Raw genomic sequence first — 20236 nt, forward strand, 5'->3', positions numbered from 1 at the left:
ACTCTTCTTTTTCCCTTTTATTTATATTCTGTTTCTTTTCTTCTACCAACTTACCTTCTGGAGAATGGCAGCTGTGGTATCAGGCTCACTGAAATTGGTGGTCAGCCAAATGTCCAATGCAAGGCAGTGAATGGGGCCCTGACCTAGAACTCAGTGAGTTCCTGATGCTTGGCATGTGGACCGAAGGCAAAGCCAAGGATCAGCGCATGAACTATAGGCAAGGCTGAGGCCCAGCATGGACGATGCCTGGATCAGGGCTTTGGTGGTGCAGTGTGTGGCAGTAGCTGAAGGCCCAGGCTGGGACCTTGGCAGTCTGAGATCAAGGCAGTGAGCCCAGTGCAGTGGTGGAGGTTCCCCCGACATCTGCAGCAATGACAAGAGCAGGAGAGATCATGCCAGCACAAGGAAATCATGCCAAAGTGGAAGAGATTGAGCCCTTGTGAGAAGTGTAGTCCCAGAATGGATAAGCATTTAAGAAAGACTTAATATTAACTTGTAACTTTATTTCTTTTCTCTTTGCACTATACCAAGTGTGACTGTGTTCCTTATTTCTATTTACCTTGTTCTTACGTTTTTGTACTGAGGTACTTGTATCTAACATGGCATTTGTCTGGCAATATTGAAAAATTTGCCTTCGAGCATAAATTGTCCTGGGGATGATAATTCCTAGCTCATTGGTGCAAGAAGATTTGTTTTGTTGTTCAGCACACAGAATGGACAGTTACCAGGCTCTGAGCTTGTGGGCTATAGCAGGATGAGCGGTAGAATTGGGTGAGATGTTCAGTGAGACCCATCTCAACATCAGGATCATTTTGTCTCACCTTGTTCAATTTCTCAAGCGGTGTGGGAATATTCCAATGGCGTGTTCCCAAATAATATGCATTATTGTTTATTAAATGCCTTGTTAACAGCTGCACTTTCCATGGGTTATTATCTTACCAAACTTATTACGCAAATTCACCATGAGGAAAACTCAATATGGACACCAAAAGGAGTTCTTAACAGAATTAACTCACTGTTTTCTCCAAAAGACATAAAGTTTGTTCATGGATAATCTGTAAAACAGATCATGTTCCACCAGCACCAAATGGTATTTATCCTTCCACCATGGATATTAGCCCATCACTTTAAGGCAGTTATCACTACCACCATAGCATTCTTCAATGCATTATCACTGTGCCTTCAATGGCAAATTGGTTCAGCAGGGCACATTAGCAACTGTCAAATGTACAGATGTGCAGGGAAGGGAATCAACTGGACCAGGCAGCCTCTTAGGTCTGCTCCATTATTCCCTCAGTTTGTATTCCCCTCATACCTCCTGCAGCATGCCTTGTCTTGCCTTGCTCTATCATGGCTTGCCTTGGTAATTGGCACAGTTCCCCAACTAGGCCATGCTGTGCAATAGTCCTCAGTCAAGGGCAAATGTATTTTAACTTAATTTATTGAGGTACATCAACCTAGCACCTCTACCCCTTGGCCTCAGTGTTCACCGCACACTCACAGCATTTGCAGCAGCAGCCCAACATGTCTTAAAGTCTTAGGGGGGTAGTCCACAGTGAACTCACCAATCAGGCGGCCCAGCATGTTCTTCCTATTGTATCCATTCAGAGAAATTAAGGAGGTGTGTAGAGGACTGCTGGGGGTAGGAGGTGCACCAGTGGGATTGTAATCACATGCACACAGCTTGGGTGATGATCTGGGGAAATGTGAAGTCTGTGGCTTTGATACAATGGGAGAAAGGAAAGGGTAATGTAGGCGCATGTCAATGTTAAGGCCGAAAGACACTGGTCGTGGACCATTCATTGTTGTCCTGATCATGACTCAATGGATTGATGGCAATGTTGAAGAGAATGGGCTGTGAAAAGTGCAATGGGATGGATATGTGAACCAACATATGAGGGAGGAAGTTGAATTTTCAAGTGTTCACTGGACACTCATAAAATTGTCATTCAATATTAGATATCAAGGTAACACAAGCGTGCAGGGTCCCTACTCCCTGGTCATCCTGCACCATTGACTCTCTTCTCTTCCTCCTTATCACTGTCATTGGGTCCTCAGATATACACCCTTGCACTAAGGTTCAGAGTGAGCCATACTATGCGCTCACATTGCTACCGCCTGTTCCTAAATGATGTAGTTGGTGCTCAATATATGCCCTCAGCTATTGCACCATGTTAATGGCCAAGGAATGACGCCACAGGGAATGATGCATCCAAAGGCAAAACTGACAGAGGGATAACCCATGAACAGTGAAACACAAATGTTTATGAAATATAACAATGACTGATATAAAATTGTTTGAAAAACAAACTTGCAATAATCATTGGGTCTGGCAGCATCTGTGAAGAGAAATCAGAGTTAATGTTTCGGGTCCAGTGATCCTTCCTGACACCTCTGGAAGTTCTGAGGAAGGGTCACGAGACCTGAAACAGTAACTCTGACTTGTCTTCACAGATGCTGCCAGAACTGCTGAGCTTTTACAGCAACTTCTGTTTTTGTTTCCGATTTGAAGCATCTACAGGTCTTTTGGTTTTTTTTCAATTATCATTGTTTGCTGAACAAACTATTTACATCACATTGTATACAAAATAAATGATTTGCATGGGTTTTCCAGCCATTGCCCACACATGCTGTTAGCAGACTTTTCTCCTCCTTTCATTCCCACTATGACACACTATGTACCATTTTTCCACAGATAGGGTGGCTAGAGTCTGCTCTGATGATATTGCAGGGGCATTGGAGGGACTATCATCTACACTGCTTCCTGGATGTCATTCCCTTTCAGCTCCTGGTTGTGCAGTTGTGGTCCGTGCAGAACTTGGAAGTCCACACACTCAAAAAAAGTATTAGATGGAGTATTGCTCCAGAATCTCCCAAGCAGGAAAGATGAGGACATCTCAGTGGGATCTATATTGGTGCACAATGAGTTTCAGACACAGACGGGTGAGGGGGAAACACCTAAGGCTACTGCCAGTTGGAGAATACACAATCTGGGATATGTATTCGGGAATAATAGGTGGGCACAGCTGTGTGACAGAAAATTCTTGGCTAGCAACATCTGAAATGGTGGGAAGCTTGGGTTTAAATTGGAGCCAAAGGTGCAAAATCTGGATTATTCTGGTACTGATGAGCACTTCTCCCTTTCCAGTGTCCATGAATCTGATTACATAATCAATGAGGTGAGGAGCAGAAAACTGCATTGGAAAGATCAGTATAAGCCATGGCAGACTGGACACCATAGCCTCACTTGATAAAACATTTTAACTGAAAATGGAAAAATCACAACTTATTTGCTGAGTCCACAAGCTATTTACTTGAGATTCCTTTGAAATGAAAATACTTTGTAAGTTGAGTTTTACCTTACATAAGTAAATTGCACCTCCTCATACATGCAGTGGAACAATAACATTAGGTATTAGCTGACAGCTTGGGAGGGAGTGGTAGAGTGGTAGTATCACGAGACTAGTAACCTATAAACCCTAATGTAATGTTCTCGTATTAAGTGTTCAAAGCCACTATGACAGCAATAGTTTGGAATAAGAAAGCGAGTTTAATGGTGCCCATGTGTCAACTGTTGATAAAACACACCTGGTTTGCTAATTCCTTGAAAGAAGAAATCTGCCATCTTTCCCAGGTTTGCCCCACACATAACTGTGGATCTACAGCAATGTCATTGACTCTCAACTATTCTCTGGACATTAAGTACTAATCTTGCTAGAAGCTCCCATGTCCAATGAAAAAAGAATTGCAAATGATACACAAGTGACATATACTTGTTTTCAAGCCAAAGCTTCCACTGTAATTAGGCAACAATGCATCTGAACTGATATATTCTTACAAAGTAGATTTTACATGCCATATTTAACTCTTCATTTATTATCATTAGCCAAAAAGCTACATCATATAATAGATATAACACTGATCCTTTCTGTGTTTTATTCTTTTCAATTAAAGGTGTTAAAATGATGTACATTTGATGAACACTGACTTTGAAGAGTCTGCCTGAGATTTAGTGTTCCATGTACTAAGTGTGGGACAGACACTTTGTTGGAGAAATTTGCACAATAGGTTCGAGATCACAAAGCACAGCTTGAAGTGAAATTGACAAGCAGTTAATTAGTACAGTGATATGTGGAAGAGAAACTGACTAAGCTGAAACAGTACAGACAATCTGCCCAGGCAGTCAAGGATTCTCTTCCCCGAGCTGAGGAAAAGACCAGTTTTTATAATAATGCTGCACAATAAGGCTGATTAAGAAGTGGGAACATACAATGTATCTGGAAATGGAGTAATCTAGTTACAAGGATGCCAATTGGAAAACAGGTATTGGATGAATGTCTTGTTCCTTCATACAATGCAACATCCTGACAGTATCGATGGTTCCATTCCTCTTCACAGGTAGGTGTTAATGTCTCCTCTGAAGTGTTGAAATGCTTCCATTGTCTTGTTCTGGGAACAATATCCTTGCTGGTGCCTCTCTGTCTGACCTGCTCTTTGTGTGGCTTTGGTATTGCTGGGTTGTGAAACTGCCCTTGGGGCTTTGGGATATCTGTGGTGCTCTGTCATTGTTAGTGAGCTTGAAGTGTATTCCTTTGTCTGTGTGTGCTGTCTGGTTTGGCTTGTGAGCCTGCGTGGGCATTCTGGGTGTTTTTGGTACAGTTTGGCCAATTTTGCTTTTGTGGGCCTATTGTGGGTTGGTAGGGTGGCAGATCTTTTTCCACACACTTTCAGGGGCTCACTCTATCTACCAGAAAGAAAACACGCCAAATCCAGCTCCAACCAACCATTTAAGAGCTGACAGGTGAACTTCCTGGTGAATCATAAGCCTCAATAGTGAAAATCCACATGGTAAGAAGCCGTTGGCCAATCAGAGACTGGCAGCTTTTTGGTCTTGGATCACATTTGCTGGAGGCATAGATCTTAGGGGCTTAAACCCCAAGAAGGTAAGTACTTTAATTATTGGTTTGACAATTTGGGATTGCGTGGAGTGAAGTGACATTAGATGCAAAACTAGGACAGTAGCTTTCATCAGCCACATTCTTAGTTCCCTCATCTCTGCTCCCAGTTGGCTCCAGATTGGGATAAAGAGAGAACGCCACACCCTCCAATGCAGCAGGCATTCCCATTTGGAAGTTCAGTTACTTTCCCCACCTGGCAGGAGAGCAGGTAATTGGGTTAGTAATGCTAAGCCTCTTCAGTGGCTGGTAATTGACCACTTTAAGAGCGTTAATTGGTGGAGAGTTGATACGTTTGCCCATGGACTTTCTCATCCAATACCTACTTACTAAGGTGAGACCAACTTGATTAATATTTGCCCTCATCACCATCTGCCTTGCCACTTCCAGAAGGGGATAATTGCTCCTTTGCTACAGTGAAGTGCAAAGCAAAATTGAATAAATAAGTCTGTAGAATTAAGGTAGACTAAAGAAAGTAGAGTTTATCTTGTTTGAAACTCTGCTAAGATTTTGTAAAAATATGTCTTAATTTAATAAGCTATGGCCTTTGTGAACCCCATTTCATTTTAAAATGTTCAGTAAATACGAAGACATGTTGAGATGAAGCCATGTGACATTTTATTGAAGGATTGCACAACAAATGGAGAACAGAGTATTGGTTTACTAAGTTGCTTTCCTTGTGTCCTCTAATTTATTCCCAATTTGAATATTTCATTGACACAAACAGACTTTTGTAAAGAAACAATTTTACAGGACTACATTTACAAAACACACTATATTATACATTAAAATGTGTTCAGTCATTTTTCTCTTGCGTTGTTATGTTATGTTTTGGCTAGTTGACGAAACTACCTTGCATGTTTCTTTATTCCCCCCAGGGGGGAAAATAAACTATAAAGACTGCATTCTTCAATTAATGTGCAAATTTGACATTTAGAAAATTGCTCATTCTTGTATAGGGAGCAGTGGTTGAAATATAAATATGCAGTTTAGCCTTAGGCTGAAGTTTCAAAGATAAAGTTTATTATTTTTATAACTGCATATTATTTTAATTTTGTTCTTGCTGTGAGGACTGCTAATAACAGTCTCTTCATTTTACAAATGCTCATCATGCATTTACACCATCAGGTGCTCCCTTTGGGGTAACAGCTGCATCAAACCAGATGTGCCTGTCTTAAGCATTTACTATCATTATTATTCCATGACATTGACTATGTATAAATAAGTTACATACAGAGGGGTGGTCTTCACATAACACAAGCCCATGGATATTCTGTTAACCAGATGAATAATAAGGGGTTTCACTATGATAGTTGTAATCGGGGCAAACTTTCTGCACAAGTTTATAATCTACACTGTAGAAAGCTATATATATGCATATAACCTTGAATGGTTTGGAACATAACCAGGAAACATGACTTTGGGTCTGCTCCTGATAGCATATCTTTGAAGGATCATAATTACATAGTGCGGTCTTCTTTGCTCTGTCTGTTTTCTCATACTCAATTCGACAGTTGAATGTTTTGGACTCCTTGGTCTCCATTGTTGACTGCTGGGAGAAGTCAAATTCCACGACCTTGGATGGTGGAACCAGGCTTACAGATACATTCCCAAGACCAGTTGAGTTGTGTCTAAAGTAAACACTGAAAGTCCCATTCCCATGGTCAACTATCTTCCCAGTAATGAGAAGATTCAATTTAACTGTTTTGATGTTGGAATGGAAGTCTCCCCACCCAAACATTTTCTTGAATTTTCCTGTTTTAACAATGGGTCTGCGTTTGGTCCGTGAGTGGGATTCCTGAATATCTGTTAGGTTGTTTAACCATGCCCATAAGTCATTTGAAGCTTTAATACGTGAAATATCAGTGATGTCCTGTTTCGGTTTGGGACTTTCCTTCACAAAGAGCCGCAATGGATTTACTCTCTGTGGATCAGCCAAATTATCAGCAAGTGTTTGTCCTGCTGCCTTGTTCCTTAATTCCAGAAGTTCCAAAGTTCTTCCCAAATGATTCTCACGAGAGGTGATCTACAAATAAAAAACAAAATGTTAATCAAGTCCACAAAAGCAAATTAGCTCTCCCAATAGTTTTTCTGTTTTAAACACTATGAACACTCTATGAAACAGACAGCCAGTAAATACTGTGGAAGCAATTGTGTGGATGATCTAAATTTAGCCAAGGTCTCCTACAAGTTAATGTGTATTGTTTTTAACAATTTGTCCTGTAAGGAGAAAATGAACTATTTAATTTTGTGAGAGAATTGAAAATTGATAACTCTCTAATTTCACTATGACAAAGTGATATTTTCAAAGCCCATGAAAGTATTAACATTTTTGATTGAAAATAATGATTTCAGCTAACGAACAATTATTCCTTAACAGATAATGCATTCTGAAAGGCCAACAAATGTCTTTTTGTTTTGATTTTGATTCCATAAGTTCCTTGCATCATTACTCTCACTATTACATTCTGCAGAAAGAAATCATTACTATATACAGATGACACAATGATTCATCTTTCTTCTATAAACCGTTGCTTCATGAATGCAATGACCTCTGTTTATCATTGTATTTGGATGTATTTCCACAGACAGTGATGCAAGTTTTACGATTGATAATTAGGGTAGAGCCAAGAGGATGTATCTGTGTATTGCATCACTCATGAATAAAACAAGCCAATGCACCACCCACATGGTGTTGCTAAGTTAAGTGCACTGTATTACAAAAACTGATAGTGGGAACAAATAAATGAACTGGTCCTGAAATACTTTATATTAGATTGAAATCCTATCATAACCATCAGGATTGTGCCCAGTATGTTCCACGGGTTTGACTCTGCTGGAGATTGTGGGGTCAATCCCAGAAATATTGGAATACAGGAATAAGGGATGAGGCAGCAGAACTGATACTTCATTGATGATTTGGCTGATCCACAGAGGACAAATCCATTGCAGTTTGTGAGGGAGATTCCCTAGCTCTAAGAGGACATCACTAATATTTAACTGGCAAAACCGCAGGTGATTTATGGGCATGGCCAAACAACCTAACAGACATTAAGATATGGACCAAATCAGCATATACTTGGTATCTGTCTACCAGAAAATCTGTTGCCTTCCTTCCCCTTAGAAGAGGGCTGTCCAAAACTCACTCCACTCCCACCTTTCAGATAAAAATATAACTTTTCAGAGGCCAAGCTTGTTAGCTGAGTTTGAACATTACTGGTACATCCACATGTCATCATGCAAGTCCTTACACCTCAAATCAACATCAGCTCAAGTTGGAGATGGTCAATAGTATCAAGCTCCTAGCAGTGATGATCACCAATCTGTCCTGGTTCACCCACATTGATGTGATAGTCAAGAAAGTGCAACAACACCTCTACTTCTTCAGGAGGCTAAGAAAGTTTGGCATGTCTGTAAAGACTCTTACCAGTTTTTATAGATGCACCGTAGAAAGCATTCTATCCGATGCAGCACAGTATGGCAACAGGACTACAAGAAATTACAGAAAGTTGTGAACACAGCCTAGTCCATTACACAAGCCAACCTTCCATCTGTTGACTCCATCTACACTTCTCACTACCTCCAAACGGCAGCCAACATCATCAAAGACACCTCCCATCCCAGTTATAATCTCTTCCAATCTTTTACATCAGGCAGAAGATACAAAAGCTTAAACGTACAGACAGACAGATTTTTTCCCGCTATTATTAGACTTCTGAATGAACCTTTCAAAGTAAAAATTTAATGTTGACCTCCCTCTTTGCTGCACCTTTTCTGCAGTCGTAACATTGTATTCCTCGCTCTGTTCTATTACCCTAATGGATTTTGTATTGTATAATCTGTCTGTATTGCACGCAAAACAGAACTTTTTATTATACCTAGATACATGTGACAATAATAAATCAAAGCAAAAAATCCCATAAAAGACAGAGAACCTTCCAGAAATTGAGAAGATTAAGTGCAACCTTGCATCCACCATTTTCTGGAAGTACTGGCAATCTCCAGCTGTAGTTAGGGAAGAAGATGAGTGGGATCCCTGCAGAATCTTGACCCTATGTCAATGTTATATCAAAGGATTACTAAGTTAAATTAGTATCTACAAACAGAAAGAAGTAAGGAAAGGGCCACACTATCAATGACATGTTTCTGATGCTAGTAAATGTTTAATGATAAAATGTTGGAGAAAAGAGCATGGTAGGAGGGGGATTTATAAAACAAATGTCTGACACACAAACTGTAAGGCTAAGTTTTCAGTGTTCAGGAAAATAACATAAGGCTGAATTTTACTCCCTGATGAGAGTCAAGGTGATGGTGGGGGAGGAAAGGTGAGGAGTTGATATGGTTCCTCAATGTTGCTCTGTCACTGGTGAGGTATCTCAGTAGCAGACAGGGTAAAACTGGCATATGTGTCAGCTACCTAATCCACAAAGGAGGACTGCTGATAATTTGCATAATTTAAGATTTTGTTATGGACTATTAAGTGGAGGACCTGCTGGGATTTTGACAATGACAAGGTGCACCCCCCCTTCCCTTCTTCCCTCACAACCGTTTGAAAACCCAATGCATAGTTACTCTGCTAGTTTCTTTGAGGCAGCTGGCAGCTTGAACAGCCACTGTAGTCAGATACTCAGATACTTCAAAATGGGCAATGCGCAGGAAATCAGTTCTGAAGAAGGATCACTGGATCTGAAATATTAACTCTGATTTCTCTCCACAGATATGCTGAGATATTTCAGCCATTGCCATTCTTTGGCAGGGAATTTAGTTCCCTTTGACCCAATGATCCCTTTGGAGGGCCCTTCTCCTCTGATGCACAGAACCTGCCGTCTCTGGACACCAGTAACTTTTTATTTTATTTAGTTCACTTCTGGGATGCGGATGTCACTGACATAGCCATTTTTCATTGCCCATGCCTAGTTAGCCTTTAGAAGGTGGTGGTGAGCTGCCTTCTTCAACCGGTGCATTTCTGTGCTGTGGGTAGACCCACAATGCAGTTTGGAAGGGATTTCCAGTATTTTGACCCAGCAACACTAAAGGTACGGTGATATATGTCAAAGTCAGAATGGTGAGGCATTATGGTAAACTTGCAGATGATAGCATTCCCAGGTATGTGCTGCCGTTGTCCTTTTACATGGTTCTGCATGTGGTTTGGAAGGTACTGTCTAATGGTCCTTGTGAAATCTCCAGCACACTGCTGCTACTGTGTGCCGATGTGAAGGGATGATTGTGGATGCAATGTCAAGAGGACTGCTTTGTTCTGGATAATTTCAAGCTTCTTGAATGTTGTTGGAGCTGCACCCATCCAGTAAATGGAGAATATTCATCACACTTCTGACTTATGTCTTGTAGATGATCGACACGCTTTGGATAATCAGGAGGTGAGGTACTCACTACAGTGTTGCCATTCTATGACCTTCTCTTATAGCCACAGTGTAGTGATTCCTGTTCATTTTATGGTGAGTAGCAACCCTCCTTGGTGAATTCAATGTGGAAATGCTATTGAATTTCAAGGGAGGATGGTTAGATTCATTCTTGTTGGAGATGGTCATTACCTAACACTTTTCAATTTAACTTAACTTGTGGTGTTTGAGACCATCTCTCTCTCTATCGCAGCAGCACCCACCTCTCTCAGTAGCACTGCTGAAGTATCATAGATGCTGCCAGCATCAGGGGTCAGCATGCCATTCTTCATGGACAGAGGTCACAGCAGGGAGCCAGTTATGAAATTGTCTCCCAGAAAATTGCCAAGCTGATTTGTTCTCTCACAAGTATGGGCTCAGGGCCCCTATTTGATCATGGTTTTGAGCTTTGAGGGAAAATTCAACCTTTAGTTTCTGGGCTAAATACATTCTCTGGAATTAAGGAGGGAAACATATTTAATTTCTCTGGTCCCTCTTCTGTGTAAAGAACCTAAATTTGCAGTTCATACACAGGGATATATCATTAGATGATAGAAAAGGCAGTGGTATAGGATAAATCCTATTCGAGGGAAGTGACAGTCTAGTGAGATTATTGCTGCACTGTTAATTCAAGTATTGCGGGGACCTGGTTTTAAATCCTGTCATGGCAGATGGTGGAATTTTAATTCAATAAAAATCTGGGATTAAGAGTCTAATGTTGACCATAAATCCATTGTCATTTACCCGGAAAACGTCATCTGATTCACTAATGTCCTTTGGGGAAGGATTCTGCCATCCTCATCTGGTCTGGCTTGCTGGTGATTCCAGACCCACAGCAATGTGATTGACTCTTAAATGCCCTCTGGGTATTTAGGGATGGGCAATAAATGCTGGTCTAGCCAGTGATGTCCTCATCCCATCAATGAATAAAAAAAATCAGAGAGAGTTTCAACTAGCTGACTGTTGCAAAGGTGACACAATGCCGCCGAATTGTGTTTACACAACTTGATACAAAGCAAAAGCAATAAAAAGGAGAAAGTGTAGATGCTGGAGATCAGAGTCAAAACATGTGGTGTTAGGAAAGCACAGCTAGTCAGGCAGCATCCGAGGGGAAAGAGAGTCAACATTGAGCATATGCTCGAAACGTTGACTCTCCTGCTCCTCAGATGCTGCCTGAACAGCTGTGCTTTTCCAGAAGCACTGAAAACCAGAACAAGTAACATTTCCGATAAATTTCAGTGATCCAAGGTTCCTGCAGCAAAGACTCAATTTTTTCTCTTTGTACCTGGAAGAATAAGTATACCCTCTTTAAGAAAAAGGTGAAACATAGAAACAACAGTATCTTATTCAGATGATTTGCATAAAAAACATGATGTGCTTAAAAAGAAGGAACAAAGATTAATGTCATCTTGTAAACATCACAGTGTGTGGTACTGCAAGGGGCAATTCTCCCAGAATAGTCTGTGGCATATAGAAAAAGCCTGAGAAGCCATTAAGTACATGGACGGCAAACTGTTTTTATAAAATGTCAAGAGCAATCAGCAATACGTCTGGACCAGACTGAATATATTCAGTTAAATTGCAGCAGCGTGCTGATAGTCCCTATTATATACATTTTCAAAACTAAGTGGCAAAAAAAGCATATTTTCCTAGCTATGCTAGTTGAGTTGGAATGCAGCTCATGTTGACAGGATGAAAGTTTTTCTCTGCTGATTACAAGCGTTCTATGTGGATTGAATTCTAAAAAATGTCTAGTCAGTTCCTCGTAGGAATGAGCCTAAAGCACCAATGCACTCAGAATTTCCATCACCCGTAATCTCAGCTTGATTCAGTTGCCAGCACCTTCACCTCTGGGTCACCTCTGCATTCAACACCAGATCCATAATTTGACCACATGGTCCAAGATGTCACTTATTGCATCCGCATTGCTGGAAGTATCTACTTTCAAAAGCAATGTTGAACTGAGGCTCCAGGTTGCTATAAAGTATCCCAAACTACTGTAACACCTAATAAATGTATGTGGTGCCTTTTCCATTTCATTTATATCCTTCTTATAATGGGAGATTGAAAATTGCACATAAGGTTATTTAGAAGTTCAACGTTTCCTCCTTGCATGTGCAATTTAATGCCTATAAGTACAAAACCAAAGATACCTTTTACATTTTTTATGTTGCATCTTCTTGCGCTGCCACCTTAGTGACCTGTGGATTTGCACATTGATAACCTTCCACTCTTCCATTCCATATTAAATTTCACCATTTATGGTGTACTTATTTTCTCTCCTTTACTTCCAAAATTACAGTATATTTTTGCAAGCAGAACTGTATGTGCCCATCCTGCTTCTCTTATGGTCTCTTGAAGTCCTCATTGCAGTCTACCACACCTTCCAACGTTGGTGTTATTAGCAGCTTTTGATATCCTCCCTGGATTCCAAATGTCAGATCACTTCAGGATCAGTACAGTGGATCAGGACAGATGGTTCTGAAACACCACTCACTGTTGTTTTTCAATGGGTGAAACTTGGCTTTACTGCCAGCTATACCTTTCTGATCTCCAACCTCTTTTTACAATTAGAAATTTCATTTGTCGTTATTCTTGCTTTGGGCATTTGGTGTGGTACTTTATCAAGTGTGTTTATTTTTGAAAATCCATATAATCAATTCACAGTGAATTTTAACCCCCTGTTGTTTTTCAGCAAGACATTCTATAAAACTGGCTCAGAATGCCAGTACTTTAGTATTTCATCTTGCCCATCTCTGATGTTTCAAAGTGAATTCTTTCATTGTATGTGGGTACTTCTGGCTGAGCTAGCATTCATTGCCCATCCTAAATTGCCTTTGAGAAAGTGATAGTAACACAACCTCTTGAACCACTGCTGACCATACACTGTAGGCACATCGGCATGCAGTTAGAGAGGAAAGTGTGATTAACTCCTGTCATATAATCTGTTATAAACTGTGATGATTTCAATAAGGTAACTGTCAGACAATTTCCTGCCATATCCCTGCTTCTTTGTTTTCAAAGAAGAGAATGATATTTACCAGTTAGCCTTTCACCCTCTGAAAAATTTAGAAATGGTTGTTGGAACATCCATTATTCAGTAATTATCTGGAAGACCGCATCTGGAGTGAGACACAACCAAGTGAATATATAGTTCGGGGACTTTGGGAGAGTGTGGGAATTCAGTCCAGAAGGGAAGAGAAAAGATTTTTTTAACAGAATAAACTGAAGCCCAGGATCAGGGGCCCAGCTCAAAACCAACAGCGGTATCAAAGGAAAACCAGTGTTTGCGTAAGTTTATTGGTGAGTAATAGCTGCTAATTTAACTATCTATTACAGATTACTTTCAGAAATAAGATCTCAAATTTCTGCAGAAACACTGCAGGACAGGTACTTAAATGTGCACCCTATCTGAACCAAGGTAAATAAGCTTGAGGCACAGTTTGAAATTTACAGGTGGATAAGACAGAGATGTAGCTGCAATGGGATCAGGGTTGGGAATTAAATATCTAAGAATCCTAGCGAAAGGACGGGGGTGTTGCTTATAGTAAGAAAAAAATTAAATCAATAGCAAGAAGTGATAGCGAGTTGGAAGACATCAAATGTGTGTGTGGTTAAAATTGAAGAACTGCAAAGGGGAAAAAAGGCCCCCTTTGGGAGATTTGTACAGGCCTCTTAGCAGTAGTCAGGATGTGAGGAAGAAAACAAATCAGGAGATAGAAAAGACATGTAAGAAAGACCCTTCAATATGCAGGTATATTAGCAGCGGATCCCAAGAGAAGAAACTCATGCAATGTTTATGAGATGGTATTTTTGGAGCAGAGCCCACTGGCGAACAGGCAATCTCGATTTGGTGATGTGTAATGAGGCAGAATTGATCAGGTAGTTTAATGTGAAGGGGGCAGTGGCCACAGTATGATAGAATTCACCCTGCTGTTTGAGAGGGAGAAGATTGAATCGGCTGTAATGGTATTAAAATTGAGTAAAGGTAACTATAGAGATATGAGGGAGGAGGTAACCAGAGTTGATTGGAAGGGCAGCCTAACAGGGAAGATGATGGAGCAGCAATGGCAAGAGCTTCTGGGTAACCTTAGGAGGCACAACCAAAATTTATCTCAAGGAAGAAGAAACATACTAAGGGGAGGACAAGACAACCATGACTGACAAGGGAAGTCAAGGATAGCATAAAAGCCAAAGCAAAAGCATGTTATATGGTGAAGATCAGTGGGAAGCCTTTAAAACCAGCAGAAGACAACTAAAAAAAAACAATAAATGTGGAGAAGACAAAAAAATGAGCGAGTGACATAATAGCAGGTTGCACAAGCTTTTTTTAGATCTATAAAAGGGAGAGGTAAGAATAGACACTGGATCACGAGAAAATGGAGCTGGAAATGTAAAAGTGAGGAACAAAGAAATGGCAAAGGAACTGAATAGGTACTTTACATCAATCCATCAGGGCGCATACATGAGGATCAGTGGTCGGCGCAACATCGTGGGCTGAAGGGCCTGTTCTGTGCTGTACTGTTCTATGTTCTATGTTCTAATATGTACAATGCTTATATTGTACACCAGACACCACCAGCATACCAGAACTTCAAGAGTGTCCAGAGGCAGAGGCGAGTGTAGAGGAAAAGAAGAAAGTGATGGGAAAGCTGAAAGGTCTGAAAGTGGATAAATCACCCGGATCAGATGGACTACACCTCAGAGTTCCGAAGGAGATAGCTGATGAAATTAGAAGATACTGGAGGTGATCTTTCAGGAATCACTGGAGTTAGGGACTAGAAAATTGTTAATGTAGCATCCCTGGTTAAGAAGGGAGTATGTTGAATGCCTTCCCTCCTTCCTCCATGTGCAGGGGGTGGAGGTAGTGCAGGTGCCATTCTCAATGAGGGAGCTGACAATCACTAATTCACTGACCAACTGGTTCAGTCAGATGTTGTTCTTCTCCAGCTCACAGTTGGAGGCCAAGATGATTTTCTTCAGGTTGGCCAGTAGGCATCTTTCTTCTCTGCAGCCTCAGGAAGACAAGGCATAAGGCCCTCTGCTCCGATGAAATTATTCTCAGCCATCAGACAAAACCCAATGAGTTAACAGCTATGACACTAAACAGTGAATGTGCGGGAGGATGTAGCCCTTGCTCCAACTTGGGAGGAGTCAGACATGTAAACATTCTTAGACAGAGCCACTTTCATAGCCATTGGCAATGCAATAGTTGTCCTTCTCTGTGGTAGCAGTCAGGACGGGCTTTAGTGAGAATTGCTTTAGTGAGGCAGAGAGATCTGACATACTGCTCTTCACTGCAGTTCAGATTGATTGATTTATTGCTGTCACATGTACTGAGATACAGTGAACTGTGTTGTTTCCATGTTAAAGACAGATCATACCATACAAAGTCCATCAGGGCAGCAGAACAGAGTGCATTGTAGAATTGCTCCTTGAATGCTTGAGAGAATTCGACTTTCCTCTCCTGGCACACTTCTTCCAGCAACTTGTCTTGCTCTGTGTCACCTCTGTTCATTCTCCCTGTTGTTTTATAAAAACAGAAACTTAGCAGCTTTGGCAGTATCTGTGAAGAGATAAACAGAGTTAATGTTTTGAGTTTCCTCTGACTCTTCTTGGGAACACAGTTCTTCAGCTCTCAGTTCCTCTTTCAGACTTGAACTGTTATCTCAATTTTTCTCTCCATAGGTGCTGCCAGAGCCATTGAGTTTTGATAGCATCCTCAGTGTTTTGTTTTAATTCCTGCCGGACTGTATGCAAAGAACCGCACGCTTATTTGGGAGCAAGACATTTGTGCTGAGCACTTGAGTTCATGATAAAGTTCTTTAGCTTGTGCTTTGACAATCCCTGTAGATTTCAGCAACTTTAAACAGCAGAAGCTATCAACCAATTCTTCAATTGCTGCCAGCACTAATAGAAATCAATCAGCACCTGACTTGAAAGTTGTTAATGGTTCCTTCGCATACTAGTCAAGGAGTGTGCGTTCTTTGCTGCTGATGAATTTATGTTCAGATCCATAAGTTTAAGCGTTGTTGTTAGCTGGATGACTGAGTTCTAAAATATTCATGCTGGCACTTAATCAGGGTTATTTGCTGGTTGATGTGCTGAATTGCTCCAATCAGGGAGTCCTGGCTGACATATAAAAAAAGGGGAGTGTCTGAGATGCTGACACTCTGATAGCTGACTCTCAATGAGGCAGTATTAGAGTCAAGGACGGGTCATGTACAAAGATTTCAGATACTGTCCTCTGTGGAGTTATTTCAGGAATAAGATCAAGGGGCTGAATGGCCTACTCCGGTTCCTATGTCAATGGGAGAGAGGTTTCAGCTTCAAGGGGTAGGTGTCATGGGGAGGAAGGTTGGGGAGCAAAAGCAGGGCGAGTCTTTCAGAGGGTCGCTTCCTTCCCAATTTTGGATCCCGCAATCAGGCAGTGAGTGCTTGTAAACAGAGGACTCACCTGGGAGCCTACAAGCAAATGTGCAAGGGTTTATTTACTTTGCTTCTTATATCACTAGTTTTTTATTTAGTTCATTCATGAGATGTAGCACTGGCTGGACCAACAACCTTTGCCCATCCCTGAACTGACCCATGATTTGAGTGGCTTGCTAAAGTTATTCCAGAAGGCAATTAAATGTTCATTGCTGTGGGGCTGGAATAACACATAGGCCAGCAGTTTCCTGTCCTAATGGACACTGGTGAACCAGATGGGTTTTCACAATAATTGACCATGGTTACCATTAGGCCAGCTTTTAATTCCAGTTTCAATTCAAATTCCACCATCTGCCCCATAGGCATGAGCCTGGGTTGCTGGATTTCTCGTCCTTTTGAAATTGCCACTATTCCATTGCCTCCCTTGTGCCATTGAGGTTAATACCAGTACTGATGGGATGAGGTCCTTACATATGTATTAATACACTTAAGTACTGCAATTATTGGTGGGGTAGGAAGTCAATAAACTTAATCGAGGTGGGGGCAACAGGATCCCACCCCCATAAGCTGATTAAAAACTGATTGTTTAACTCTACCCTTAACTTTTGTTTACTATACAATCAAATTACTATTTATTTCTTGAAACCAAGTTTTGAGATACATACTTGTAGCAGGGATTCAGTTTTCTCCAAAATTCCATATATGCATTTATTACTTCAGATGCTGGATGAATTAGGCCATCAGTTATACAATTTTAACTGGATTTAAGGACTTAAACATGCTCATCCATCCACCAGTATACAGTAAGGAAGTCAATTCCTGCAAGTAAATGATTTGGATCTGAACATGGGAGGTATAGTTAGTAAGTTTGCAGATGACACCAAAATTGGAGGTGTAGTGGACAGCGAAGAAGGTTACCTCACAGTACAATGGTGATCAAATGGGCCAATGGGCCAAGGAGTGGAAGATGGAGTTTAATTTAGATAAATGCAAGATGTTGCATTTTGAAAAGGCAAATCAGAGCAGGACTTATACACTTCATGGTAAGGTCCTGGGGAGTGTTGCTGAACAAAGAAACCTTGGAGTGCAGGTTTATAGTTCCTTGATAATAGAGTCGCAGGTAGATAGGATAGTAAAGAAGACATTTGCCTTTGTTGGTCAGTGCATTGAGTACAGGAGTTGGGAGGTCATATTGCGGTTGTACAGGACATTGGTTAGGCCACGACTGGAATACTGCATTCAATTCTGGTGTCCCTCCTATAGGAAGGATGTTGTGAAACTTGAAAGGGTTCATAAAAGATTTACAAGGATGTTGCCAGGGTTGGAGGGTTTGAGCTATAAAGAGGCTGAATAGACAGGGGGCTACTTTCCCTGCAGTGTAGGATGCTGAGGGGTGACCTTATAGAGGTTAATAAAATCATGAGAGGCATGGATAGGGTAAATAGACAAGATTGCCTCCTCGGTGTGGAGGAGTCCAAAATTGGAGGGCATAGGTTTAAGGTGAGAGAAAAAAAATTTAAAAGGAACCTAAGGAGTAACTTTTTCATACAGAGGGTGGTGCATGTATGGAATGAGCTGCCAGAGGAAGTGGTAGAGGCTAATACAATTAAAATATTTAAAGGCATCTGGATGGGTATATGAATAGGAAGGGCTTGGAGGGACACGGGCCAAATGCTGGCAAATGGGACTAGATTTATTTAGGTTAACTGGTTGACATGAAGAAGTTGATCCAAAAGGTCTGTTTCATGCTATATACCTCGATGGCTCTAAATAACTGCTCAATTTCACAAGTTGCATCAGCCTGTAAGATGCTGCGGCAGCTTTAATTACATCTAGATAGAAGAGCCATGTTCTATCACCGAGATTTATTTGGAAGAACGTCCTTTGAACAGAAAAGCTAAATCAAAGTGTAATTGGCTATTTCATTCCCAGATTTCATTCTGCATTTACACACCGGAATAAACTAATCCCTAAATTCTATTATGCCATTAGCTATGAAATCAGTCAAGGCGATTGTGTGGCAAACTAAAATCATTTGCATTTCTGAGGTTCATTGAGGCATACTAATAAGTAGACATAGAGGGAGATTCACCCTGGAGGGCATGACACTTAGAATCATAGAGTCACAGAGATGTATAGTATGGAAACAGACTCTTCGGTCCAAAACGTCCATGCCAACCAGATATCCTAACCTAATCTAGTCCCATTTGCCAGCACTTGGCCCATATCCCTCTAAACTCTTCCTATTCATATACCCATCCAGATGCCTCTTAAATGTTGCAATTGTACCAGCATCTACCACCTCCTCTGGCAGCTCATTCTGTACACACACTACTATCTGCGTGAAAAAGTTACACCTTAGGTCCCTTTTATATTTTTCTCCTGTTACCCTAAACCTATGCCCTCTAGTTCTAGACTCGCCCATCCAAGGGAAATTACTTTGCCTATTTATCCTATCCATGCCCCTCATGATTCCATAAAACTCTATAAGGTCACCCCTCAGCCTCCGACACTCCAGGGAAAACAGCCACAGCCTGTTCAGTCCCTCCCTATAGCTCAAATCCTCCAACCCTGGCAACATCCTTGTACATCTCTTCTGAATCCTTTCAAGTTTCACAACATCCTTCCGATAGGAAGGGGACTAGAATTGCATGCAATATTCCAGTCGTGGCCTAACCAATGTCCTGTACAGCTGCAACAGGACCTCCCAACTCCTGTACTCAATACTTGACCAATAAAGGAAAGTATACCAAATGCCTTCTTCACAATCCTATTTACGTGTAACTCTACTTTCAAGGAGCTATGAACCTGCACTCTAAGGCCTCTTTGTTCAGCAAGACTCCCTCAGACCTTACCACAAAGCGTATAATCTGGCTCTGATTTGATTTTCCAAAATGCAGCACCTCGCATTAATCTAAATTGAACTCTACCTACCACTCCTCAGCCCATTGGTCCCTCTGACGAAGATTCCTTTGTACTCTGAAGTAACATTCTTCACTGTCCACTGCACCTCCAATTTTGGTGTCACCTGCAAACTTACTAACTATACCTCCTATGTTCATATCCAAATCATTTATATAAATGATGAAAAGCAGTGGACCCAGCACCGATCCTTGTGGAACAACACTGGTCACAGGCCTCCAGCCTGAAAAGCAACCTTCCTTCACCACCGTCTTCTTCAATCGTCGAGCCAGTTCTGTATCCAAATGGCTAGTTCTCCCTGTATTCCATGAGGTCTAACTTTGCCAACCAGTCTCCCATGGGGAACCTTGTCGAACGCCTTGCCGAAGTCCACACAGATCACGTCCACTGCTCTACCCTTATCAATCCTCTTTGTTACTTCTTCAAAAAGCTCAATCAAGTTCGTGAGACATGATTTTCCACTCTTGGGAAATAAAGCAGGGCAGGTGACTGAGGTATCAGTGGGGGAGCACTTTGGGGCCAATGACCATA

General features: G+C 41.2%; 1 protein-coding gene across 1 annotated transcript in view; it reads right to left on the reverse strand.

The window, feature by feature from the left end:
* Window positions 1-5550: 5550 nt before the first annotated feature.
* Window positions 5551-20236, reverse strand: part of nxph2a (neurexophilin 2a) — a 152349-nt gene continuing 137663 nt past the window's right edge. The window contains exon 3 of the mRNA XM_072579718.1: window positions 5551-6981. Coding sequence (XP_072435819.1) covers window positions 6232-6981 — 750 coding nt within the window. The 3' untranslated portion in view covers window positions 5551-6231. The remainder of the gene's footprint in view (window positions 6982-20236) is intronic.

The sequence above is a fragment of the Chiloscyllium punctatum genome, chromosome 10, assembly GCF_047496795.1.
Source record: "Chiloscyllium punctatum isolate Juve2018m chromosome 10, sChiPun1.3, whole genome shotgun sequence".
In the NCBI taxonomy this organism is placed as follows: Eukaryota; Metazoa; Chordata; class Chondrichthyes; order Orectolobiformes; family Hemiscylliidae; genus Chiloscyllium; species Chiloscyllium punctatum.